Source organism: Nothoprocta perdicaria, unplaced genomic scaffold, assembly GCF_003342845.1.
Source record: "Nothoprocta perdicaria isolate Ctin4 unplaced genomic scaffold, notPer1 scaffold_24, whole genome shotgun sequence".
Lineage (NCBI taxonomy): Eukaryota > Metazoa > Chordata > Aves > Tinamiformes > Tinamidae > Nothoprocta > Nothoprocta perdicaria.
In genome coordinates, this window is record NW_020455466.1 from 246,254 (window position 1) to 273,757 (window position 27,504).

The 27,504-nt window shown below is 39.4% G+C and overlaps 1 protein-coding gene across 1 annotated transcript in view; it reads left to right on the forward strand.

Moving 5' to 3' along the window:
- The window catches only part of F13A1 (coagulation factor XIII A chain), a 50,072-nt gene extending 25,412 nt beyond the window's left edge, over nucleotides 1–24,660 (forward strand). The window contains exons 6-15 of the mRNA XM_026039758.1: nucleotides 2,676–2,783; nucleotides 4,716–4,890; nucleotides 8,196–8,334; nucleotides 12,069–12,172; nucleotides 12,945–13,033; nucleotides 13,465–13,618; nucleotides 14,204–14,491; nucleotides 17,650–17,810; nucleotides 20,068–20,204; nucleotides 24,219–24,660. Coding sequence (XP_025895543.1) covers nucleotides 2,676–2,783; nucleotides 4,716–4,890; nucleotides 8,196–8,334; nucleotides 12,069–12,172; nucleotides 12,945–13,033; nucleotides 13,465–13,618; nucleotides 14,204–14,491; nucleotides 17,650–17,810; nucleotides 20,068–20,204; nucleotides 24,219–24,363 — 1,500 coding nt within the window. The 3' untranslated portion in view covers nucleotides 24,364–24,660. The remainder of the gene's footprint in view (nucleotides 1–2,675; nucleotides 2,784–4,715; nucleotides 4,891–8,195; nucleotides 8,335–12,068; nucleotides 12,173–12,944; nucleotides 13,034–13,464; nucleotides 13,619–14,203; nucleotides 14,492–17,649; nucleotides 17,811–20,067; nucleotides 20,205–24,218) is intronic.
- Nucleotides 24,661–27,504: the final 2,844 nt, after the last annotated feature.

Genomic DNA, 27,504 nt, shown 5'->3' on the forward strand with positions numbered 1-27,504 from the left:
GTGCAAGTGTAATTTTATGGCATGTGCATGGGTTCTTGCAACTGACTGCATGAAATATGGCTTTAATTCAGCTGTTGCAAAAGGTGATGCAGTCCCTCTTATTTTGATTTAAATGATTTTAAAGGTCACCCATTAGAAAAAGGTTAATGTGAAAGGAGAATGCTCACCAAGGGCCAGCCTGACTAAGACTACAGTGCAAATCTATATGCATACAGAAGGAACCTCCTTGCCTATTTTCTTATGCCTTTTTTTTTTTTCCATTAGCAATCTTTTCCAGGGGGCTCTGCCAAAGTTTCTTGGTCTTGAATCCAATTTACTTATTTCCATTTTAGCTATGTCAAACAGACAATGCCTACTTTATACTGCCTTGCTCAAATCACTCCTATATCCTGGCTGCTTATCACTACTTGTTTCCTCTTACATTTCAAGGGTGTGTGCTTTTTGTGTGCTGTTTCTAGTCTACCTCCTTAGAGATAGCATTTTCACGCTAAGATTGAGACCTGGGAAGTGATTTAGTTTGCTTTACAGTTTCTGAAATGCCAGATAGTGGTGAAGGGCCAAACTGGCTTTAGACTGTATTAGGTCTACTCTGTCCCCTACACTACTGTGGTACTACAGGGTATCTAGGCTTAACAGCTTTTCTTTTATTTGTCTTGTTAACCCAGTTATTTCATAGGCATTCATGTCATTCAGTAAATGTTAAGGTGGAAGGCAACAACACCAATAGCAATTTATTCCTGTTCTTTCACTGAATGTCCCATAAATGTCCCATTTCTTTCACAATGTCTTTCACAATGTCCCATAAACTGTAGATAAGAAAAATCTAATTTGCAGGGTAAACTTCCTGTTGATTTAAGTCAGGTGTTAGACACCGATGATGGCTTGAAGTGCGGAAAGCAGATTTTGATCCTGGTGAAAGTGATAAATCATTGGGCCAGACTTGAAGAAAAGTGATCCTGAAGCAGGAGGGATGGGTACAAGGGACCAAGGTTCACAAAACCTGCTGTGAGTATTTCCTTAGGAGGCAGGATCTTCACAGTGCAGTCATTCACCTGAGATTATCTGAATCATATATCATTGGAGTGGACTGGAGAGTCCACAGTTCAAATATTCAGCTTCTCAGGGATGATGCCATACTAGAAGTTGTTTTCCAGGGAAACACTAACTCCCATTTCCCTGTTTGCCCAAACCACAAGAATTAAATTTTGCTCAATGAGACGCTAAGATGTTACTTACTGCTGAACTTCTTCTGCAGAGAAATTAATATAATGCATGTGTGGATGACAGAGCCAAGGAACAGGGTAATGATAAGGCATGCTGCTTTGGAGGATACTTGCATCCATTGCATGGTAGCATCCTAAGCAGTGAGTGGTAAATCAGCTCTAGACAGAGGCAAAAAGTAGTGCTTTCCTAGGGCAGCACTCAGCAGAGAGTGATGAAACAACAGTAACTCCTCTGCCACCTTTGCTCTTGCCAGAGCTTGCGTGCTACCTATGAGAGTCCAAGGAGTGTGTAGGCTTCCCAGCAGGTCATTCTGGCCCTTCAGGGCTCCCATTTTGGCTCCCGCCTCTTACTCTTCCCCCTCCTCTGCCTATCCCCAGGCTGGCAAAGCAATAGCTTGTCCTGGCCTCTGGCCCTCTTTCTCCACGAGGCAAAACTTGGATCACCCCTAAATGCTGAGAAGCCTTCAGCTAGGTTGGAGACGGTTACAAAATCAACTTGGCTTTAGTTGCAGCTTAGCACGAGGGCAAAAATCCTATTAGTATGAATGGTATCTTTAAGAAACGGTTGCATATGTAAAAAATAAAGTCTTCTATTGTGTCATGGTAAGGAGAAGAGCTCAGCAGAGTTTCCATTACAGCTAGAAAGTTAATGTATAATGTTGTGTTTTCAGTGTATATGGAACATTTGTATATTTCCCTGTCTCTTACCGTTTTCCAGAGGACAGAGAAATTTTCCTTTGCTATGCAATTTCTCCTGAGGAAAATGAAATATTTCACAGGGCAAGTTCTGTGACAATGATTTCTGGTCTATTTAGACACCTATGCCCTCAATTCATTCCTGTGCTTGTTCATGCTGGATTGAAGAAACTGTACCTTTTTACTCTATTTTTGAAGAAGACTACTATAGGTCCCTTGACATTTTTTGATGTCTACATTCCTTATACCAGGATTAATCTATACAGTCAGCTTTTGGCTTGTCAATTTTAAGCATATTTAAAATTTATTTTAAAATATTGACTCTTAAAATTAACTTTGGCAAAACATCTATTGGTCAACTCTTAAGTATTGCACTAGCTGAGCGGAGAAGGGAATCTGTGAAGGACATTAAGTCATTAGCAAGCAGATTAGCTTCTTGCAGTTATTATTGCAATATCTTACTATTATATTCTTGTTATCGTATAAAATTTTATAACCTGTCAAAAAGGCCGTGTAGCCATTTTAACCTCAAACCCAGATGGAGGCTGAATTGAAAATGATACTTTTAGAGATGAACATTCTAGAATAAAATTTAATTTTTGACTAAGGAAATTTAACTTGACTAGATCAGCTATTTTTGAAACTAGTTATTTACTGTAACAACAATGAACAATAATTTTGTCGTTTTGCTTTCCAGAATAAAAAGTTACTCAACTTTCCCTACATTTCTCTGTCACTTTCTTTCCTTTTATTTAGTTTGAAGAAGACATTCTGGATGCTTGCCTGTTCTTGATGGACAAGGCAGAACTGGAGCTCTCTGGGCGTGGAAACCCAATCAAGATTGTCCGTGTTGCCTCTGCAGTGGTATGTTATAGATGCCTAAGATGTGTCAGAAGTGACTCTTGATTCAAAGCCAAGCATGATTAAATGGCCTTCATGCCCCGATAGGCTCACACCAACATCTGCCAGATCAGCTGTCCACTCTGAGCTCTTGGGTCTCACTCCATGAAGGATCAAATCCTAATGTCAGCCCCCTGCTTTTTTTCTGAGAATGGTATCCCTGTGGTAGGAAAGTCAGTTTTTGACATTTCACTTCTGGGCATGAAAGCATTCTCTGTGACACTGTGGTCTCAGCTGAGATAACTGATAAAACTATTCCTTCCATGGCAGGTGAGATAGCATGATAGATACAGTTTGGGACAGGGAATTAAGAGACTTAACATGGACTGCAGCATTAACCCCAAAGAAGTCTTAAAACATTGCAAGGTTGGATGTTGTTGTGACTGATTTATAAGCCCCAGATGACCTATTGGAGCTCAGAGGTATGTGGTAGTTTAAGACAGAAAACACTTATCAGAGGGACCCTTGAAGCCCCATAAGCAGAAGAATACACTTTATAGGCCTCAGATATTAGTGAGATTTGAGCCACTCAACTACTTTGGGAAGATGAAGTTCACTTCTGGAAATCCTGGAGTAATTTGGAAACTTAGTAGTTACTTTCCAGTAATCTGAGAAGTTAGGCCAAAGGAGAGTGTGAGTTTTATCTATTTAATATCTGGACCTCAAGAACAAGAGATGAAGAGGTGCCTACATCCTGTCCATATTCCTCTTTGGATCCAGCATCATTGTTTGGACTTATGGGAAGCTATTTTGTGGGTAGCCAGCAGCACAAGGCAAGTCAAAGAGCCAGGACTGGGGCTCTCTTCCTCAAAATGCCATGAAGTGCAGCTGAGCTTGTCTGGAAGGAGCACACGCTTCCAGCAGGGATCAGTGCCTCAATACTGAGATCCTTCTGAGGCTTCCACACACTGAATGGCAGCTAGAGTTTGTTCCATTCATCCTCTTTTTACAGTCAGAGGAGAGCCAGAGAGCAATGGTCTGTAGCACAAATTAAAGATCAAATGCTGTCCTGTCCTTGAAGTGCTCCTTTTCTTGGAGAGCTTCCTGCAGCAGTGAGATGGGCACAAACCCTTAATGCCTTGGTTATATCTCTGAATACCTATCTTTATTCAGTCCTAGGGTTCAGAGGAAGTCGATTTCCTAATTATAAAACAGTAGTTAATCCAGCCAAAAGCCCTTAAATGAGAATTGTGATTTATTTGGCTGGTGTGCAGCTGTTCCACTTTAACATAATTAAAAGGTACAATGTGAATGAGCTTTTTGCACAGCCTGGTTTGGTTCAAATTGCAGATAGGAGATGTATTACTCGTTAATGCCTATCAGTTTAGCTATTAGTCAGCAAAACTCCACACATTGTATAATCTTACAAAGGGAAAACTTACACAGCAAATTTCTTCTTGTTTCATATGTGCTGGACTGAAGAAATTAGATTCTACTCTAAAAATAACAGTGGCGTGTAAGTCAACTGTAAACCAGGAGTGATTTTATTAAAATCTGTGGATGGATGCTGATAGTAAAAGAACGTTGGGAAAGAATTTAGTGTAACTTTTCTGGGGCTTGATTTTTAGTGATCACGTTTATCAATATCAGTGAACATATTTAGCATTAATAAAACTTACTAAACGCACAGCATAAATACTCAGTGCAGTGATTTAATTTCACCATTGTTTTCAAACATCTGACCTTGATTAAAATCGTTCAATAATGGAAAATCCACCAAGGCCCTTAGCAAGAATGTTCTATTCATCTCTTAACTTCATTATTAGACATTTCTGGCTTATTTATAGCCTAAACGTGGCTATATTTGGTCTCTCCCATCATATCTTTGTCTGCTAGGTTAAAGAGCTCTTCATTATTCACTCTGACATACATAATGTTCATTTCCTTTGCCTTTAGATCAATTCCAAAGATGATGATGGTGTGATCGCTGGATCCTGGGACAATAGCTACACTTATGGGGTTGCACCTTCAATCTGGACAGGAAGTGTGGACATTCTCTTGGAATATTACAGTTCTAGACAACCAGTGAGATATGGGCAGTGCTGGGTCTTTGCTGGTGTCTTCAACACATGTAAGTATTAGTGATAAAAGCTCCACTCTGCTATGCAGTTCTTACATAAAAGAGAAAGAGTTCAGATTAAAGTAACTAAAATACTTCCTGGCTCTGTAATGTTCAGTAGTAAATAGAGTAGTAGTAAGCAGAGATACTTATAAATGCATGGCTAAAATAGACATCCTTTAAATAAACTTTTGGCATATTTTTCATTTTGGCTGCTCTTCCACACAAAATTATTAACTCTTTATTAAGTAAAATATGTTCAGTGAGTCTCAGAGGACAAGTCTGGGGTTGGAAGAGAGAAAGTTGGAAAGTCTCAAATTAGGTTCCACATTTCTCTTAGGCAACCTGACATTGACAGGGGAATTGTTATCCAAATCTGCAACATGTAATTATTGCCCAGTAAGTCATATGTGGTATATGCTGTTCCAGAGAGGCTAGAAACTCACGTATCAAGGATTGTTCCTAGCACTACCCACTAAACACTGCCAACATTTTCTATGAAATTTATGAGTCAAAATGCTGACCTGGTATATGAATTGTGTAGGACTATAAGATTAAATTTAAACACACTTGTTTGAACTAGAGTTCCAAAGCTGCAGCAGAAGAAGCAGTGCAGATTTGAAAACCCAGTAGGGAGAACAGTGTTGGATGGGTCTTAATTTTTTATTGTCTAGCACTTGCTAACAGCATCACCTCAAATGAGCACTGCCTGTATACTGGAACACATCACAGAGTATTAGCAGTCAAAGAAGACTCTGCAATGTAAAAGCTGTGCATTCTACAGAGATCAGTGACCAGGCATGCTTGTGTCATGTCCTTTGTCAATGCAGTCAGTTAAGCAGTCCTATGCTTATGATAATGACTAATAGGAGAAGTTGAACAGACACTAGAAAGTCTTTCTTATGCCTATATGATCTCCCCATGGACATTTAAAGTTCTTCAAACTGAGAGGGTGGAGGGGTGCAGATCAGCCTAGGACCAGGGAAGGCACAGTAAACATTTCTGCAGATTTGAAATCTGCTTTTCATTAGATAGTTTTCAGACACCTATGAAGATCTAAGCTTTGGTTCTTGTATTTAAGTCATGACGAAAAAATTATAGAAAATCTTCCCATGAACCCTTTCCCCTTTCCATCTTGCTCAAGACTGTTACATGCATTACCCTCTCAAGAAATAGCATTATACTTCTAACAAAACTGAAAGATATTAATCACTCATCTCCTGCAGCAAACATGGAAACTGTATAATTAATGCCATGTTACAAGACTGGTTCTTTACCCTCAGGCGACCTTGGACATTTCTACATTATTTTGGCCATTCTGCACACGTATATTTCATTCTGTGCGTAATTTTCTTCCAATTTGGTAATAGAATTTCATTTTTTTTTCAATAACCGAGGTGGTTCAAAAGCTATTCAGAACAGCAAGATCCTCAGAACTAAGCTCTGTTCTGACCATCTAGCCTTCTTATGGCACAGAATTCTCACAGCTACAGGTTTTTATTCTTGCACTTTTTTTTCTGCTTTCCTTTCATATCTGGTGCGTGTTTTCTGCTAAGAGGACAGAGCTAATAGGGGTTCTATATTTCCACTCATTAAATAGTACACTCTGTTCTTGGCCATATCAGCAATAAACCACATTCAAGAAACCAGAGATTTATTTGCCTTCCTCATTCTCTGAGGTCATACAGTCTTGCTTGAGTTTCTAGAGTCTCTGCAAAATGCAACAGGTTTGAAAAGATCCTTTTCCATTATGAAATTAAGATACCATCTAGTACATAACGTCTTCCACATTTGACTACTGTCTGCTTCAAAGAGAAGAGAGCAAAGATCTGGACAGGCATGCTGGACTAAAAGGATTGTTTTGAGTTGTATTTTGATTTTTTTACAGTTGCCGATGTTTTATCACTGTGACCAATTCAGCTTTCCAAGGTTATTATGTTGTGCACTTTGGATAGTCCTCTGTTAAAAATGCTAAAACATTCTGGAAAATGGCCATTAATCTTGAAATTGTCAGACAAATTATTTTCAATGAGCCCTGATGGCTCATGTGCTGGAAGCCTGGGAGGACATTTGAATTAAGTTTAATCAATAGGTACATATGGTATTGGATGCAACCAGGTAATTTGTCATCCAGTAACTTGGAATGAATGAATGAATACTCTTTACTGGGAGTCACAGTAGTGACACTAATGAATATATAAAACTCAGCAGTATCAGGAAGGACTGCTCAACATTGCAGCATCGGAACTATTTTTAAGTAGGATTTTCAATCTTATTTTTCCTGAAACCCTCTACTTTCAGCAGAAGCTTGTTGGCTCTTGAATGTAAAAGAAGGAACATTTTTTTTTGCCTGAGAAAGAAAAGGCAAATTCTGGACAAGCTGAGCAGATGTATCACACCACAGCCCTACTCTCCCCTTGGGGCCATGCTCCATGTCTGTTTCTATCACTCAGAGTGCACCACAAGTGCAGAAAGGCCAGTGATATGCCGCTATACTTTAGAAGTAGCCAAAGCTTTTGTGCACTTCTCAATTTACCACGTATTGAATGAAGTCACCAGCTATACTGAAATGTTCTGAGATCTTGGAGTTTTGGGTGGTAGGAGCAGAAGAAGATTGGATCCTCCCCTTAAGATCCTTTTCTGGAAGGAACTATTGACTCCAAAATGCTGTTATCCAACCATCAATATTCATTATGTAGTGCATTTTGTTCTGACTCTCTAACACTGACATTTCTCTTGCATATAATGCAGCTCTCTCCACTCCCCTTATTGGTTAACAGACCAGTCAGTTTCTGCTTTTTTCTTTGTGTTCTCCAGATTCTTTCTGATGGTAACAGAAATGAACATTCAGTCCTGTAACATGGCATTAATTATACAATTTCCATGTTTGCTGCGGCAGATGAGTGATTAATATCTTTCAGTTTTGTTAGAAGTATAATGCTATTTCTTGAGAGGGTAATGAAAACAGGAAACCTCCAAATCAACCAAAAGAAGAATCTTTCTAATCTTCTTCATTTTAGCATTGTACTGGATTACTGGTACTAGGAGGCTGTATGTATTTCACATTTTTTGGAAGATTACAAGCCAGAAGATGAAGACATAGGTTAAGCCTTTATATTACCACGTGTATTGAAAGCTGACCATTTTAGGGCTACATAGGGTATATAAAAAGCAAACAGGAAGAATTTTGGAGGTTAAAGTGACCAAGGTTTTTTTCTGTTTAATTATTTACATTTTCTCTCTGATTATTCTGTCATCTATAAGTGAGCACAAACTCCTAGTATTTGTATCTCACTACACTTTTCTCTTTGCCACAGTTCTGAGGTGCTTGGGAATACCTGCAAGAGTCATTACCAATTATTCTTCTGCCCATGATAACAATGCCAATTTACAGTTAGATTTCTATCTGGATGAAGAAGGGAAATTGGACACCAAAACTACAAAAGACTCCATCTGGTGAGTTTTCTAGCTTTCCTATGTCAGATTACTTTTCAAAATAATCCAGTTTATCTGAAAATAATAGTAATAATAATAAAGCCAGTGTATCATGCAAGTTACTGAAATACTGTTGATTATGAAGATCAGATTTAAGAAAACAGCTCCTCCTAGGATGCAAGAAATGAACTCTGTTATTTTAGAGAAGACAGTTTTGTAACTCTCTCCTCAAACTTTTACAGTCTCCCGTATGACATGAGAAGTGTAGCACATACTGATTTCACGATCTGTGGCATACTGGGTTTCAAGTCTCTTCTCTTCAGTGTGACGCACTGAATGTGACCTCTGTACATGACCTCCCATATTTAGGAGATACTTGTCCTATTCAGTGTCAAGGACAGATTTCCAAACAATCCATTAAAATGCTCCATGAAATCGATATGCAGTTTTACATCAGCTGAAGAAACAGCATCTCAGCTTCCCATGTTATGTTTGCTTTTTCTTGGCTTGATTACTTTCTGAAGTCTCTTGTTCATCCCATTATCCTCCTGGTGTATTTATTAGTACATGGTGCACATAACCCTTTTGACATAAGTTAATACAGCATACATCTCTTTTCATTTCTCCTTTGTGTCCTTTTCTCCATTTCTCTGTGACACTCAATGGCAGTCCACATGCAGACCTTAAATGGCTTGTTTCTAAACCTCGATTTTATTTTTATTACTGCTTTCTTTTCTGTTTTTTTTTTTTAAGTTCAAGGTATCATAATGATTTTTTAAATATATTTCTCACTTTTGTTTATAATCTCCTGCAAACTGAAAGAGAGCATTTTTTTCTTTATTAATACATCATTTCTATTGCCTTGAACTGCTGGAGCTGTTCAGTTTTCACATTTTAAATACCCTCAAACTTCAGAGATACTTGGAGCCAGGATTTTTAGTAAATCCATCTCTGAGTGTGGGATCCCTCTGAATCTCTCTGACATTAATTTATTTTTATTAAAGAGCATTTTCTCCCTTAGGAAAGGAAACAATCACAACAAAACACATATACAGAATTTCACCCACTTTGCAAAAAGTTATTTTTATAAAGCTGGCCGGATTTGGGCCCATCAGTACCACTCTGTTCCCTTACTTTGTCCTCCTTGTCTTTCTTAATGATGATATAAAGACACTTAAGGAATACTTCTCTTGGAGGAGAATCAAGACTAACTCCTATTGTGAGGACAGAACAGACCAAAATCAGTACCTCAGCAGAAACTTGTTTGAAGTCAGCAGATGCTGGACGGGTTCATCCATGTCCAGGCCTGAAGCAAGCCCTTCTGAGCCCCCTGCCCTTCACTTCTACCTCACATTTCTCCTAATATGTCTCTCAGTAACACTGCCTGCACTCATTAGTTACTGAAAGAGCAGCAGCTGGTTGCAGCATGCGCCTGCCTCATAAGCAATATGAACTACCCTTCTTAAATTGTCTTCCAGGCATAAACCCCACCTGGTCATCTTTTATTAATTCCCCCATCACTTTGTTTAGTCTATTCGTAATTATCTCTGTAAATATTTAATGGTCACTACATTGATCGTTATAGCCATTCTTGCATTCCTTAATGTCTTGGGCTTGCTGTAGAATACAAGAACTACACAATTCAGTTTAACAAATTATGGCTACAGAGCCAGGTCCTCAGCTGTGCTCACTTCTATCAGAGAGAAGTTCCTGCTGCATTTTGGAGAGAGAAACATTCCCCTTGTTTGCCTCACTCTAAAGTCCATAGAGAACAAGCTACATTTTTCTGCCAATTCATATACAATGCCCTGTGCATTAGGCATATTTATTGTTTTCATGGCAGTAGATCTAAGTAAATACCCATCTCTTTGCACTCAAAATTGTTCAAATACAAACCAGGGAGAAAGACTCTATTTCCCAGAGTGACTGAAGAAATATAAGACATTGCATTATCTAATTACAGGATCGAAGCAGAGTGTCATTTTTGCCATTGTTAACCCCCTTAATTTTTTCATCCTTCCCTCCTGCCTGCTCTTCAGGTTGTTCTTCTGCAGAACACAAAAGCAATGACACATCTGAGTTGATTCAAAGTGAACCAGTGAGCGCTTCAGGGCAGGGATTGTCTTTCTCACACCTTAGCATAACAGCTTTTAAAAACCCACCTGCCATAAAGTGCGTCCCCATTTTCTGGTGGCCCTCAGCAAACCTCTGCAAGCATGATTCAGCACTGACTACTCCCAGCAGCATAAAAAATTCTCCAAGAGTGCGTCATTTTCCTTGAATAATTCCTTTTCTGTAGTGCTGCTTCATTAACTCTCATAACTGACAAGTTTTTCCCTGATCCAGGCTTTCATTTTCACTTTGAAATGTCTTGTTAGACAAGCCTCAGATCCTTCCGACACTGCTTCACAACTGATTTTCACCTATTATTTATGAAATTGTCAGAATTTAACAATCCCATTTCGTTTGCTAATATCATTGATACACCCCTTATCACAAAGGTCTTTATCAGTGGCTACACAGATAAAATTTTATTCACATCTGCTCTCGGATATATATAATTTGCAAACAAAATTGCCCCTTTCTATATTATTCCTTTCCTTTTTTTTTTTTTTTTTTTTTTCAGTAATGCAATTCAAATACTTTGCAGCAAGGCCTTCTTCCTAGGTGATCTTTCTTCCTCGTTTATACTTTCCCTTGAGTGCTGATAATATCGCAAGAAGAAAGTTACAGGATCTGCCTTTTCTGCTCATCCCAAAAATGCTCTGAAACATTGAGGGCAGATTTAAATGAGTTGACCTGAAGTGTTTTGATTTTTGTTTGTTTTTTGTTTGGTTTGGTTTGTGGGGTTTTTTGTCTATTTGTTGTTTTGCTTGTTTGTTTTTCTTTTTCCTGAACATGGAGCCGTGTGAGGACATTGCAAGCCTGGGTGCATAGCTAAACCACTCAGATAAATACATCTTTAACCATATTGTTCTGGGCTCCAAAGGCAACACTTGGCCCACAGACAGTTTTATGGTGGTCTTAAGGTGGGTTTTATAGAAAAACGTATTCTAGGAGATCTGATCTCCTCACTGGTATGGGACACTGGAAAGCCTTTGTAAGCAATCTCCAGTGAGGATATTTTTATAATATTTATGTGGGGTCATTTTATCAATCAGCATGAGCCTCTTTTAATAGAAACCAGACAAGCCTGTTTGTTTTGAGACATGGAAACAAAGGTACCAATGGTGCTAAAGCTTCAGTTGTGCTAGATATGAAGTAGATTTTCAATGGTAGATCTTCAACTAGGTGTGAAGCAATCTTCAATGGCTTGAAAAGAGTTTCAAAGCTTGCCTTAGTGGGCATATTGAGTTAGAGGTGTTCTCCACTGATAGAAAAGACTCTGGCGCTTTCGTCACATACCCCTTTTAGGCACATGGCTTAAGAGTGATTTTATATCTCTTTATGTACCTCAATAATCTCCAAGGAGCAGAAGCTCTTGTCAGAGACAATTGCTTCGTCACACAGTAGGAGAATTACAAAGCTTCCTTAGCTTGCAGTCAGGAAGCTACAATGAAGGATTTGGGCCTGCAGGTTTTAACATAAACAAAACTATTATATCTGAATAGATTTTTTTTCAAGTGTAGACTTCTTCACCCCTACTTTGGCAAATGTGATTATTGAAGCAGTAGTGTTACATAAAGACATGTGTTTGTTTTATTTTTTATGCTGTTTTCCAAGAATTTAATTTTATGTTCTCACCTCCTTATAAGGAACTATCATTGTTGGAATGAAGCTTGGATGTCCAGACCTGATCTTCCTGTTGGTTTCGGAGGATGGCAGGTTGTTGATGCGACACCCCAGGAAACCAGTGATGGTAACATTACTTGATGTTCCTTATCTTTCTTTACAGTGTTTTGGTTCTTGGTGCAAAACAAGAGTTGATGATAGGAAGGCCAGGGCCAGTCTGTTGTTCTGAGATATAAATTGGATCTGTCCTTCCTATGCCACTGATCACAAGGCACGAGCACAAAATTCTGCAAGAGGAGGACTCTGTTGGATGGAGAAGAGATAGCATCTCCTTGCCAAAAGATGGCTTACACATTTTTTAAAGAACCTGTACCACTGTCTGATCAAAGTATTTCTCCTCCATTATATGTCATACAATTTTTACTGTGACTTTTTACTATGACATTACACTGCCTGGGCAAGCTCTAAACAAGAGGGAAAAAGTGAAAATTCACTTCTGTTTCATCCCAGTCCTTAGTTGTCTAGTTCTTAAAGGATGGTTCATGCAGATTTGCTTTAAGATGCTTCTACACCCATGATCTAAATGAGCCTTCCCAAAATGATATCTTTAACCAAAACCAACTTTAATTGAAGAGTAATCTAGCAATTGAGGCTTACACCAGAATTTGCAGAACCGAAGAGTTTGGTAGCATCAGACTTGAGGCTGTGTGTTTTAGCAGACTGTCAATGGAAATCACGCTTTTAACTTCTTGGTCAAGAATCCCTATAAAGTATTAAAAAAGCTCACCAAAAACAAGGATTTTTTTCTTATTTTTTTCATGTGAGAAAGTAAAACATTTTGTTTTTTTTTTAATTACAAAAATTACTCATTCTCTTGCTCTCCATCTCTTCTTTCACAGGTATGTACAGGTGTGGCCCAACTTCAGTTCAAGCTATTAAACATGGTCATGTTTGCTTCCAGTTTGATGCTCCTTTTGTTTTTGCTGAGGTACATACCTAAAAAGTTTAGTACAATAAATGACATGAGTGGGAATATAGGTGAGACAGAAGAAAGGGGTCCACTGCAGTTCATGAACTGCAGTGTTTTATGCAGTGATCTGTGAATCATTTTCCTCTGTATGACTTAGAGCTCTTCAGTGTAGAGAATGCATTCTTTGATTTAGGGAATGAATAAACATGCTTCCCAAATTTGAACATATTTCTCTTGCCTATCTATATTTACACTGATTGGTGCTCTGAAGCTGTAAACAGCAATATGTTGCATGTGCCTAATTTTCACTGGGAGGAATTAGCACGTTGAATTAGGAATTAGGAAGGAATTAGGAATTTGAGTCAAGATATCATTGTTTTGAGTTTGGCTTTTCTTCCACTCCCTCTCTCCCTCCTCTTAATTCAGTCCTTTTTTATTTAATGTTATAGGTGAACAGCGATATTGTTTACTCAAGAAGAGAAAGAAATGGAGCACAAGTGATTGAAAAAATTGACATGACTCATGTTGGAAAGTTGATTGTGACCAAGGAAATTGGGAGTGATGGAATGATGGACATCACTGAGGAGTACAAGTTCCAAGAAGGTAACCTGAGATGGTGTGTAGACCTCACTGAGGTAGACATACCGCAAACAAATAATAACTGTGTATTTTCCAAACAAATCCTAACTGTGTGTTTACAGACTTCTGGCATTGAAGGACCTCCACAAAAGCTTCCAAAGTGCCCTCTGAAACTCTTTATTTCTAATTCCATCCCAGAAACACTGCAGATCCACTGATAAGAACACAAGCTTCGTTTGCTGGTCAGAAATGGTTCAGACAGGGTGAACTATAGTGAAAACAAAGAATAATAATGGAGTAACTTGAAGCATTCTGAATAGCTATGGGATTTCTTTACACCTGTTTAGGCATTTCTTACTTACGTCTGAGACAGAAGGACAGCTGTTCACATAGAGTAAATAATTGTAGCTCCATCAACACCAAGTAAATTATGTTTAGCAGATATGTCTTGAATCTTTAAGAATAAATCACTTTTAAGCTGTGAAGTTCTAAAGTTTAACTTATCTTTTCACCTCAACCACCTTGTGGTAGTGCACCTATATGACTGATGATTGGATTGATACAGTACCCCTGTTTCTCTGTTAATATGATTTTTTTTTTCACTTCTAGGCTCAGATGAGGAGAGACTGGCTCTTGATACTGCTGTGATGTATGGTGTTAAAAAGCAAATTACCCAAGATACTGTGTATTATCCACAGACAGATGTTGACATGGACTTCCAAGTACAAAAGGCAATCCTTGGTAGTGACTTCAAAGTCACTATAGCTTTCAAGAACAAAAGCCAGAACTATTACAGTGCTACTGCATATTTTTCAGGAAATATAGTGTTTTATACAGGAGTCATGAAGAGTGAATTCAAGAATCAAACTTTCAATGTGACACTGGCACCTTCCTCATGTAAGACTGAGATACTTGTTTCCAAACCTACTTACATTTTTCCTGTGTGTCATTAACCCTCACCAAAGTTTCTGTTCATGGTAGACCAAATTCTAGTAGTTAGAGACAGGGTATCTTTTCCATTTCTGCCCATGTTACCAGTGTCATTCTTTAGACTGGTTTCTTCAGGCTGCTTCTCCCTGTATAATGCTTTTTTTACATAGACCTGCATGTCTGGAAACTTTTAATTATTCTCATTTAGTACAAAAGAAAGAGAAGGCATGCAGTTATTAAGCTTCAAGGTATCATCTTTCTAACTTCAGGTCTCCTTGATGTAGCTCAGGAAGAGAAGAAAAAGCTCTGGTTCCACAGGTGCGATTTGCAGGGACAGAAAGGGAGAGAAAGGGGTGAATGTCTTGACTTTCTTGGAAGAACCTGACAAAGGAGAGGCTGAAAGCTGTTCCAGGGCACAGCTGGCTGGAGGACTGGGTAGTTCATGGTTTATACTTTTATAGTAATCTAAAATGCTCATCTTCAAGTAGGATGTGCTACTATCTACAGCAAAGACATTTGTGAGACAGGCACACAGTATTAAGGTGAGTTATCTTTACAGATGCAGCATGTGCTTTTCCTAGTGCCTTCTGGACTGTCTTGGGGAGATCCTGCCCCTCTCTTCTCATGAAAAAGCAGTTCCTTTCAGCCTAGTACATATGGCTGAAGGCTAAATTTTGTGCTGCTCACAGTAGAGAAAGGGAATATTCTTTTATTTGGGATGTAATCAAGCTGTTTCCTATTATCCATGGCATTAACTTTCAGAAAGTTTTTCAGAGTATGTGTCAGGGACCTGCCCGGGTCCAAGGTGCTATACAGCAGACTGGTTGCAGAGCCCAGCAGCAGGTGACTGCCAAATACTTGTTTCTCTGACAAGCCTGAGCTCTTGGATCAGAGTCTCCATCTCAACAAAAATGCTAAAAACATGCTTTAAGGAGTCAAGATCTTCCCTCTTGGCTATATCAGAGGATCCTGCACTTGAGTTCCCCACTGAGCAAGTCAGGAGCCGAGGCTTTGCCTTGTTGATGATGCTACAGGGCAAAAGCTCTCTCTGATAAGTACAGAGAGGGCTGCAGGACTTTGCAGTCTCAGAGGACATGTCCCCTAGGTCCCACTCTGATTCAAGGTCACAGCCTCCCCAGCTGATATCTGAGATTTCTCACCTGTAATGAGGTAGTGCCAGATGAGGATTGTGAGCCAACTGCTAGAAGAAGAAGAAGCAGGGGAGTCTTCATGAGCAGCTGGGGGCTCACTGAGCTGCTTCCCCCATGGGTGGGAAGCTTGGGTGCTTCCCACCCCCCAAGGAGTATAAGTTTGGCTATATGAATGGTAGTGTATTGCAGCCCCTTCTGAGGGGCTTGATCTATCTCAGGGGCAGCTTCTTGCTTGTGAGAGAATACCCTGCTGAAGGTGTGCTGATAGGATACCTTTTCAGGAACTCAAGCAGGATTTGTAAGCTTAGTTCATGGCAGGAAGTATTTTTATATGTACATATATATAAAAATATATATATATGTCATGAGGTAACAAAATATTACAATATAATAAAGATGTGCCAAAGGCATTCTTCCAGACCATGCTATTGAAAGAATGAAGTGAACTAAGTTTTCAAGCAGGAACAAAATGCATGATTTTCAGAATAATGATTAAAGGAATTGTGTGGGTTGAAAATATCTTTGAGGATTTGAATAGCTTAAACCTTCTGATGCCTTCAAAGGTGCTCTCACATCTCCGTTATATATAGTTTTCTCTATTTTTTGAAAGGCTGTAAGGCAGCTCAGTGTTGTATCTCCCTTGGCTTTCCCAGGTGCACTAACTGGTACTGGCAACTTACCAGCACAGTCAATGCTACAGAAATGGAAGTCAATTCTTCTTTTTTTTTTTCTGTATTTATTAATTTTAAACAGAAAAGTTCTTTACTTCCACTGTTAAGTAAAATTCACTTAGAATGCAACTATTTATTTATTTACTTTGCACAGATGAAGAATACCTTGCCTCAATTATAATTTATGATTTGGAGCATTATGGGAAGTTCTCTTACAAGAGATACAGAGTGAAGGGAAGGGAAGCATATCACGTAAATTTAAGACTGACCTGGTAAATCTAGGATCACCAAGGGAATAGCTTTGAAACCAAATCGAGGGAATGGTTTCAGTGTGAGTGGATCAAAAGAGTGAAAGGGGTGAATGGGACTGCCCAACTGAGTCCAATTATTTCAGTGTGTACAGTGTATGTCACAAATACAATGCAACAATGTATAATAGCAATAATCATAGTTAACAGATGGGAGATCTTGATATGTTTATTAGGGTTATAATGAGTATTTATTGAGGCAAGAGCTTCAGATCTATATGTTCTTCCTGGTCACTTAGTTAGCAAGTCTGCCTCGGCACATCACGTTTTCACACCATTGTTGCGTTGGGAATTGCAGTTCAATATGTTAAAATTAATGATTCCCTGTTTCTCTACAATCTAGCCAAGGGGGACTTGTTCCTTCCAATAATTAGCATCAGGGACCGTATGAAAGCTCTCTCAAGGGCAGGCTGGAGACAGGAGAACCTGTTTGCTAAATTTTGCAGGAAGTAGGGCAGAGGGGATAGCCAGCAGGGCAAGCCCTGCCCTTCCAGGCAGTCAGCATGGACTCAACACCCTGGAAGGGCTCCTTCAGCAGCATCCCTGATGGCATTTCTCTGAAGGGAAGCAAATGAGTAAATATTTATAAGATACTCAAAGACTGCTTTGGACACGCATGCACAATAGCTATTTATTTTGTGATAGTTCCTAGAACCTTTCAGTAATAACCTTGGGCCACCGTGACAGGCTACCAGGACAGAGGATACACACAGACACAGACACAGCCCTTGCCCCGGGGAGCTCACAGCCTGAATAAAACGAAGAGGGGGAAAAAAAAAAAAAAAAGAGAGAGAAAAGAAAAGGGAGGAGGAGGGTAAGGGGAGACTGTGAGGTGAAGAAAAGAGGGTATTTTGGCAAAGCCATCCTTTGGTGCCTCAGCACCTTTTTCAGTTTATTCATGTAACTGCTGCCTGCAGAGGTAGCCATGAGGGAAGGAATAAGTAGCTTTTAGCTTTTAGATTGATTCAGACAGTTTTTTCTTTTTCTCCCATCAGCTAGTACTTTTGATGTTGTGATCAAATCAAGTGAGTACCTGGGTGAGCTGCTGGACCAAGCCTCGTTTCATTTCTTTGTCACGGCACGGATCAATGAAACTGGAAAGATTCTGGCTGTGCAGAAAGCTACAGTACTAGAAATTCCCATGCTGCATATCAAGGTACTTTGGGGACATAGTTGATGGGACACAGCTCTGTTATGTGCAGACTGATCTCTAGGAGGCTGCCACATTGACTTCTTGGATAGGTATGTACGTATGTGTTAGGTCTGAAGTCTAACATGGAACTTATAAACTGTGGCCAGCTGATGTGTGAGAATGTATATGTATTTTATATATTATACTAATTATCACTGCATTAAAAGACTGAGGCTGAGGGCATCACCTGTAGTAGCGAGATAAATGATCTCTATGGAGTAGGAGGGGGAATGGTTTTAGAAAGCTGGAGAAAGTTACAGGGTAAAAGAAATAATGTTACTTAGATTTTTAACTACTTTAAAAATCTATTTCATTTAAAGCAAAGGCACTACTCTTATGGTGGTTTTGCCTGGAAAGCTTCTGCAGGTTTTGTGAAAAATGCCTCCAAACTTGGAAAAGTTACATCTGTCTGGGATGATGCTTTTGTGATGCTGCTTTGCTGCTCCTCATTGAATATGCTTTCAATAGACTTTCATTAAGGTCCAAGTGCTTCTGTGAGTGGTAGCATCATAACTGTGAAAATGTGAGTGTAGTGAATCTGATAGGACAAAGACCCTATGCTGTATGGCAAAGAGTTCTAAAATTCAGTACTAAGACTTGGACATCCAAGTAAAATGCCTCACGTTCAGAAGTGCTAAATATTTATCTGCTTTGAATCATGTCCCTTGGATCTGCTTTTTTCATAATGCTGAAAGAAAAACAAGAACACCTGTTTAGAAAGCTATATATAATCATGAATGAAGTGTCGTAAAATTCAGGATCTTGGAAGAAATCTAGACTTACAAGTCTTCCTCTCCCATATGCTTATTTGAACCAATGCTCAGGTTTCCATATCATGGCATTGGTAGTGATCTATAGAAAAAGTTTTTTTTTAAATGTAGATCATAACTACCATGAAGCTTGTAAAAAATTCACTACATTTCTTGGACTACAGAAGTGCCACTATGGTCTAATCTGATTATTGGCATTTTCAAATCAATTTTCTTGTTTACTGAGCTTTCTAGAGAGGATTGCAAGAGGAGGAGAGGAAAGCAAAATAAATAAACTCTGCTTCAAAGACCTATCTTCAATAACCAAATTTTTAAAATACAGAGTTCTTTCAATTCAATACTTCAATAAAACATCTTACACAAAATTCCCAATTTCAACTTCAAAATAGTTTATCCTTCCTGCTGTTATGAAGAAAATAATCTTAGTGCAAGAGAGAGATTGTTGTCCAATAACCATATCTTTTAGTAGGATTGAGTTTATGTATTTTCTGCTTCTTTGTGATGTGTAAGTATACCTAAAATTTTAATATTTGCATTTTTAGGCATGCGTGTGTGTTCAGGTCTCTATATATTTATTTTTATATGGGGAACTCAGCTTTATTGTTCTCTTTGAAATCTGGGAAAGCTTATTTCTCGTCTTTTCTTGTCCAACTTCTCTGAATTCAATGGAGAAACTGAAATTCTTAATCTGAAAGTGAGGTGGAAGAATGAAAATGTATTTCCTCTCATGTCTTTGGATACTCCTTTGATCCTTCTCTGTTGGTCTAAGATCTTCAGAGTTAATAATCAAGAAAATTGCGTCTTTTCTTAATATAGCCCAAGACCACATTACAAAAAACACAGATGCTCTCAGTTGCATATATAGAAATTCAGGATGTTTTTGGAGGACAACTGACTATCAGGCTTACCTACCACAAACACACATAATCCCTTTGGAGCACGAAAGACAATCAGAGTGGTGGGAAGACAGGTACAGCACTTCTGAGAGGTGCAAGCAGCACAAGTTTCTATTTTGGAGTTAAGATGCACCCCTCTTTTGGGGAGCTCCACATGCTGAACAAGCCATGCACTTCAGTGCCTGAAGATGGCGAATGAATCAGAGAGAAATATCCTCCTAAAGCTGGTCTCTCCCTCAGTTGGGCACTCTGTTCCAGGATTTTGCAGGCGGTTTTCCATTTTCTCTATGGAAATGAGGGCCTGCCTCATAATCTGTCACACAGCTTGAGAGAACTGCGTGGACAGGAAAACGGACAGAAGCAAAGTCCATGGGCATCTAACAACTTTCTTCTGACAAGGCTTTCTCTGTCCAGTGTTGTTTTCTTATATGCTCTAGTCCTTCCTCTTGCCCTCTCCTTCCTTTCAAGTACTGTGTATTTAATCTGACAGATTTCACTGTGGACCATTTTGTTATTTTCAACTGGTGGATCTTTGTCCTTTTCTTCGGTTTGCAGACTCAAGGCGAGACAGTGGCAGGTAGGGAAATGTTTGTAACTGTGGAATTCACCAATCCTCTGAATCAAACTCTGGAGAATGTCACACTCCGCCTCGAGGGACCCGGCGTGCTGAGAACAATGAAAAAGGATTTCAGGTAGGAAAGGAAGCAGAACCAACCAAGAGGTTGGTTCTTGCTCACACAGGGCAGCTCACGAAAGACGCTTAACTAATGCAGTGCTGAATAATTCGGACACTCTCTCCTGACTTTAAGATTCAACCCACATAGAAACTATAGGTCTCACCAGACAGGAGGACTCAGGCTGCCTCGCAATGCAAAGAGGGGCTATGAGAGCATTTCATCTATTCAGTATTAGTGTTGGAGAAGGGGCAGTGGTTGCAAGTAGCTGCTGACACAACTGGAGTTTTCTTTTTCATAGCATTACATTATTTTTATTGCTTGACAATAGCTCTTATGAGCTGCTATCATAGAAAGAAAATAGATTTATCCTGCATGTGAACCGGTTACTGCTATGTGCTTATTACGTGCATATGAAGTCCTTTACAGCTTTTCTAGAAGGGCTTTTCTCCACTCATGTTAATCATGACTATGCAGTACATTCAGTTACCTCAAGTGACTCTTGCAAGTTTACACCAAGACACAAGATTATTTGGATCTTAGATAACCTGTCTCTCTGAGTGTCTGATGCAGTGGATGATGTGAGATAGCCACAGTGGTGTGAAGGCCCAGAGCTCCCTCTAGCAGTGTCACTTCCCAGGGCTGCCTGGATACAGAGGAGCATGTAGGGAGCAAGTTGATCCTATGCCCAAGGCAAAGGAAAGCCCTTCATCAGTCTTCGTTGTTCTAGGAATTGCACTCAGTGCTGGCATAGGGTTATCTGTGTGATAAGCACTTACTTACTCTTTAGACTATGTTTCCATTTAGAGTTCAGGTTATATGCGGTAAGTGGGATAGGACAGTCACTGCTGTGACAAGAACTTGTAATAGAGACTCCCAAGGTTTAGTTGCTGTGGACATGTATTGATGAGACTGGTGTTATCCCAGCCCTTGCACAGAACTTGATATTAGCCGGTTAGTTCCTGGATATATAGCTGGGATCCTAGAAGATTTTGCAGCTGTTACTGAGCCTTGGGCAGCTGAGATGATGTTATCTATCATTGCTAGTGCTGATGGTTCCTAGGCATGTGCAAAGAAGTCTGAAAAATTGCCTCTGTTTCAGTAGCTGCATAAACTGTCAGCCAGTAAGGAAGGTCTGAGTGTGACTACACCTGAGCGAGGGAAAAAGAGAGAGACTCTAGAGGAGGGAGAAGAAAAGAAAACAAATAAAAATAAAAGCAGGCTCCAGATTGGAGCCAGATAGAAAAATGACTAAGAAAGGGCATCACACCACATTTGCTTTGTGCATGTGACCTATCACAGGTGCTGCTGCGCGTGACTCAGCACTATCCACACACCCCACAGAAGTATCAGGGAAAGCTCTCCGTGCTGTGCAACCCTGCTAGAATCCTCTGGTGTTCTGCAGCCTCCTTGTTCCAAAAGCTGCTGTCGACTCCTCTCTCCTTCAAGGGAGCGGGAGCTGTCAGGTGCATCAAAGGCATAGGAGTTACAGAGAAACATGACTCATGAAGCAGACGTCACTTTCCTTCAAGTCACCATGTTTCTCCCTTCACGGTAGTGCCCTTGGTGTGATTTAAAATGGAAATAGATCAGCTTAGTCATTTTAAGATTTTTGTCTTAACTTCTCTGAGATGAATGAAGGCCACAGATTATACTTACAGAGAACAGAGCAGAGGGCAGTTGTAGTTTATTTAAATAAAAATCACATTTATCTCTGTGCATTCAGAGTGATAAATGGCTCCTCTGTGGTGATGGCTCAGCATATTGTGCAGAGCCATTCATCACTAAATTTTCTCCCAGGCAAAACAGATTAAGGTGGCTTTACTCCATATGCAAAAGGAGTTAAACCTCTTCTAGGCTTTCTCCTCCTTCCATTGTTTCCCTATCCACTGGGAACTGTCATACATGGGATGTGTCTTCTACAAATGTTTTGGGGAATGAGACTTTAGAATTATGTGTATCTTTAAAGCAGCTTTTCTTCTCACATGCACAACTCCACAAAACAGGTATGAGTGAACAAGCAGCTACAATATTATTCCAATATTATTCTGGGAATTAAGTGACTTGGAAGTTTCTGTCTTCACAAGAGCTCTATAGTGATCTTTAGTCATCAGCTCGAGATAGATGAAGAGCATGACTTATGAAAAAGCCTTTGGCAGTTTCAATCTCTATCCAGAGCATAGTCTTTGCGTGGCATGTGAGAATTAAACAGGCAGTGATAGATATTGTTAAAAGGATTTTAGCCAAGCATGCACTCTCACTAGCACATAAGTCATTTTGGCTGTGCCACCAAAATCCTAGCTGCATTTCCAGCTAGGAATAGTGGTAAGACAGAAAAGAAACAGGAAAAGCTGTTATCTTTCTACATGTACATATATCCCATCTAGAAAATGAGAGGTAAATACACCGCTCTCTCTTACAGTAGGACACTATGAGGATGAAGTCCACAAATCTTCATTCCTGGAAAATCACTCCCCAGATGCTTCAGGACATACATACAATATTTTCCTCACTTTCCATACAAATCACCCCTTGCATATCATTCCCATTCTAAATGTAAAAAAGTATTTAATCTTGTGCAGCGATTGAAGTCATTGCTTTGTCATGTTACTGTTTTAATGGGCATTTGATGGTGTGGGCCAGCTGAGGGAAACAGCATATCTCTCATTAAGAACAAAGATCAAAAGAAGGCGGAACTTGCTGGAAGCAGTTTGCATACCCTTGTATTAAAAGTGTGAGTCTCCACTTGTTCTTTTCTAAAACAAGGTACATGCCTCAGGATACCTATGGCTGCATATGCAAAGCACAGTGCAGTGCCACACAGAGATACCTAAGATGGACTCTAAAGAGCTGGAATGCTGTTCCTTTTAGCAGGTTAAATTAGTCTGGCCAGACCTGCATTAAAATGATTATGCAGATGGGAGGAACCTAAACAGGATAATTTCTAGCTAATGAAAGTTTCTCTGTCCTGTGGCAAACTGTGCTAAGCCTGGGAAATTGTTTCTATCTTGACCTTAGTGGAGAACGTGACATCTGAGAGTCAAATCCTATCAGATGAGAACTGGCAACGGTAACTAAGGTTTATAGTACCTTTGCTCTCCAAATATTCAGATGTTTACGGATTACCATAACCATGGGATGCTGACGAGAACACTGGCTCACTTCCTAATTCTTTTAAAGAACTTTCATTTTTATTTATGAATGACCCCCCGCTATGCTGCCTCCTGCATTGGTTCCCTTCCTGACATCCCCCAAATGTGATCAATCAATCAATATCAGTCTTCGAAACCTGCACACAAAAGGTAATGAAAGCACTGAGAAAACACAGAAATCAAATACTTAAGGGTCTCTATGTATTTTAATTATAGCAAAATTAGAAAATCAAGAGCGGTGCAGAATAAAGGTAGTTTATACTATGTGTTATCAAGAGTTGTAATTACATAAAAAAGTAACTGCTAACAACAGTACTCCCCAAAATACTTTGGCTTATTTGCATGGGCATGAGGAAGTCAACTCTGTGGTCAGTGAGGAAATGCCCTGATATTACAACTGTGGTAGAGTAGCTTAAGGTAGAAGGGGGCAGAGGGGCTCAGTTCCTCAACAGTGCTGGCCCTGGCTGGCACTTCTGAGTAAGGACTTCCTTAACCATTTAAGAAATCACCAGCAAGCTATGGGAAAATATGCTGGTAAAAAGGAATTAAAAAGTAAAAAGATATGTTATCCATAAAGATCATCCTGAAAGTGATAGTGAGAGGAAGTGACAGGCAGCAGATTCATTTTAGAAATTTAAAATTAGCCTGGAGGAAAGTCTAGGAAAGATTTTGACAGAGTCAGTTCTGCAAGGACTGGAAGATGGAGGGAATAATTTATAGTACACTTACCAGGATGAGTGAAACATGAAAAAAAGGAAAAAAAAAAAAAAAAAAAAAAAGATGTGTTATATTGTCCATCTTCAGGTTCTCCAGTTCTGGGCCAGGCTGAGAAAACTGGTTGATTGATTTTAATATTGTTACTTTCCTTTTTTCCCTGCAGGCAAATCCCAGCAAATTCTACGTTGATCTGGGAAGTAAAATGCACCCCAAAACGGTCAGGGCTACGAAAGTTGATTGCAAGCCTGAATTGTGATGCTTTGAGGCATGTATATGGTGAGCTAAATGTCCAGATTCAGAAACTATGAACAAAGGTGCTGAATTCATCCTTTAATTAGCTGTGTTTCAAAATATCATTTTAGATGAAGAAAAAGAGATAGAGATGTAGAAATTTTATTATTTTGATTATCCTCATGCCTACTAAAATATGATAAAGAAAACTAATTGAAAATACTGGGAAGAGCTGGAAAATGCATCTGGATTGTGAATGATTCAAAATTAGATACAAGTAATTAAAGGCAATTCTAGATCCTGTTATTCCTACAGTTCATTTGTATTTATGGCCCTTTGCACTAGTGCTGAGAGAATATGAAAGGCTCTGTTCACTAAAGTAGTCTGAACTTTAGTTTTAATTAAGGTCTTATATTTTACTGAAAAGGAAAAAAAAAAGAAATCAGTGTTAAAAATTCTCAGAGTGAATTATACAGCCTTGCAGTAGATCACTCAGGCTGCAATTAAAAACAGGTATTTCTAGCTAAAGGGACTGCTTTATCTTACAATGTTAGAATTTTTCAGTTCATAGAGAGCTCAGTTTGCTGTAAGCATCTCTCAGGATTTGTTATCACCAGAATATTCCCATCGCTCTGTTCCCACTTGCCACTTCAATATGATTTCTCTCTTGCTCTTTCATGTCTGCTTGCACCCACACATACTCCTTTATTTCATGCCTTCATCCCACTGTGTATGATGCAGTTAATATGCTGTTCCTCTTTTTTGCTTTATGAAAATCTAGAGTTTTTCGTGCCCCTGCTCAGATGGTATCAAATTTGCATTTTCTGGTCACAGTCTGTTGTGGACTGGAGGTTAGTGAGATTCTTCTGCTCCCTGATTCACCATCTTAACAAATATCCTGCATTGGTGCTGTCATTTAGGTTTTAAATCTAGATTTAAGCACCTCAGAAAGTGCCCCTGGATCACAGCTACTGCAAAATCAGGTTGTGATATGTGTGAACAACTATACAGAAGATCACCTGGGTAGGGAAAAAAAAACTCTGTACGCTGAGAATCAGAAACTCCACAAGCTGGATCTGTTTCCTTATAATTCCTACAGATTCAAATTCAAATATAATTCCTACGGATTATATTTGGCTGTAAGGTGCAAAGGGCCTGCACAAGGCCTTGCTTGGTCTGGAGGTGTTCTGGATAGGCTTCTATTAGTCCTCCAAACAGGTTCCTTCACTCCCCTGAGGCATGCACCCGTTTACCTGGTGCATTTTCCATTTTTCATCTCTCCTGAAATTCTTCCCTTTTTTTTTTTTTTTTTTTTTTTTTTTTTTTTTTTTTTTTTTTACTTGAGGTAACAAAAGATGTATGTTCTTGTTACATTTACATTCCCAGCTGCAGTGGCCACCCACCAGCTGTGGTGTGTGAGAGCATATCCCAGAGTAACAAACAGTGCAAGTGATGTAACTGCACTTCCCAAAAAGCTAAAAAGAGCTTCTTGCTCATTAAATGCTGCAACTTTACTGTGCAGCATACAGCCAAGTCATTCTGTGGTTTTATTAGTGTGAGAGCAAAGGTGATGACTTGTTTTCTGCTCCCCTTTTTGCCATGCACTGCCTCCTAAATAACCTATGGCCATTTTTTTCATAAACCAAGAGAGGGGAGAAATGCAGGTTGCTCTTTCACTCAAGTATGTGGAATAGAGTAGAGATTTGCACCTCCTACCAATCTGAATGAGTAATCCTGGAGCCAAGAATATCAGGTGGTATTTCTGCAAGTCTTTTACTTCAGACATGGGCACACACTGTTTTTGTACAGCTTATGTGACCCATTAGAAATGGTAATAACAAAGTCACACAAAGAAGTCCTCTGGGAACAGGTCACTGAATAGTCTGTGCTACACAATGAAAATCTCTGTTAAGTGCTTATGCAGTTCTACTGAAGCCTGTATCATCTAATAAGATTATCCATATTTTGCTTTTGAATATAAACCTGCTTTCCATTCTGGATTTTTAGTAGCTACAGTGTAATAGGAATTTAAAATAAAGCTTGTCTGATTGCACTTATAGCTTGTGGTCTGTGTTTGATCAATCACTTCATGGTAGCACTCTAGACAGTAGTTGCTGCATCTCTTATTGGTAGAGTGCATTAAAAAGTATGCTTCTGAGCTGGCTGATAAAGGTGACTTTTGGTGATGGAGAGAAAACACAATCTCTATTAAAAATAATAATAATTCTGTTTTCAGTTCAATTATTTTAGCTTTCGTTTTTCTTTCTGTTTTAACAATTTACTACCTGATACATTGCAGAAAGTGGCAATATCCAGAGCACATAACAGTGCCAGAGGAGAAAATCCACAGATTCCCCTGGGAATTACTAACATATTGGAGCCTATTAAGCGACCAATATGCTCCTCATGAGACCTTACTTGCATCCTACTTCAAAAGTGTACTCCTCTCAACTCAGTATTTCAAAGTATTTAACAAACAGTTGTTAAACTGAACAGTGCTCCCTAGGAGATAGAAAGTATTTTTGTACATAGTTTACAGAGGGGTAGGTTGAAGCAAAGGCAAGTTCAATTATGACTGTGAAGGATGCCTGGAAATACATGCCAGGGATGTCAAGAGTCCTCAACATCATCTTCAAGCTTGCTCCACACAGAAAGCTGCTTGCAGGAACCTAAGGACAAAAGGATAGTCTCCAGGATTTCAACCATTCATTGGTGGTTGAATGTGCATGGTCTACTGGGTGAAACAGGAGTAAACTCTGACTGAGGATGCTATAGTTATTCTGATAGGACCATAGAAAGCTATTATTCAATAAAGCCAGACTGGGAAACCCAAATCTGAAGGATTTTTCAACCTGAAGAGACCCATCTTGAAGTTTACATTCTTCAGATGAGGATTTCTTTTGAGTGGGATGAATTTATGCCCTTATCCCAAACATCGTCTGCGGAGGCCAGCCCCAAGGACAGCAACACAGAATGCGCTGGAAGAGAAGCAGCAGCAGCTAATCAGTGAGAATGAGAAACTGCTGGACATAAAAGAGTAAAAAAACAGATAAGGAAACTACGTATATGCTGCAAATGGCACCCAAATGGGACACAGAGAGACCGGGAGGCTCAGAAAGCCTAGACTCAGCAGCATAGCCCAGCTGACCCAGGATTGGAGTAAGCAGAAACTCCGGTGTACTCATCACCTAAGACAGGGGAGCAGCTTGGGAACCATG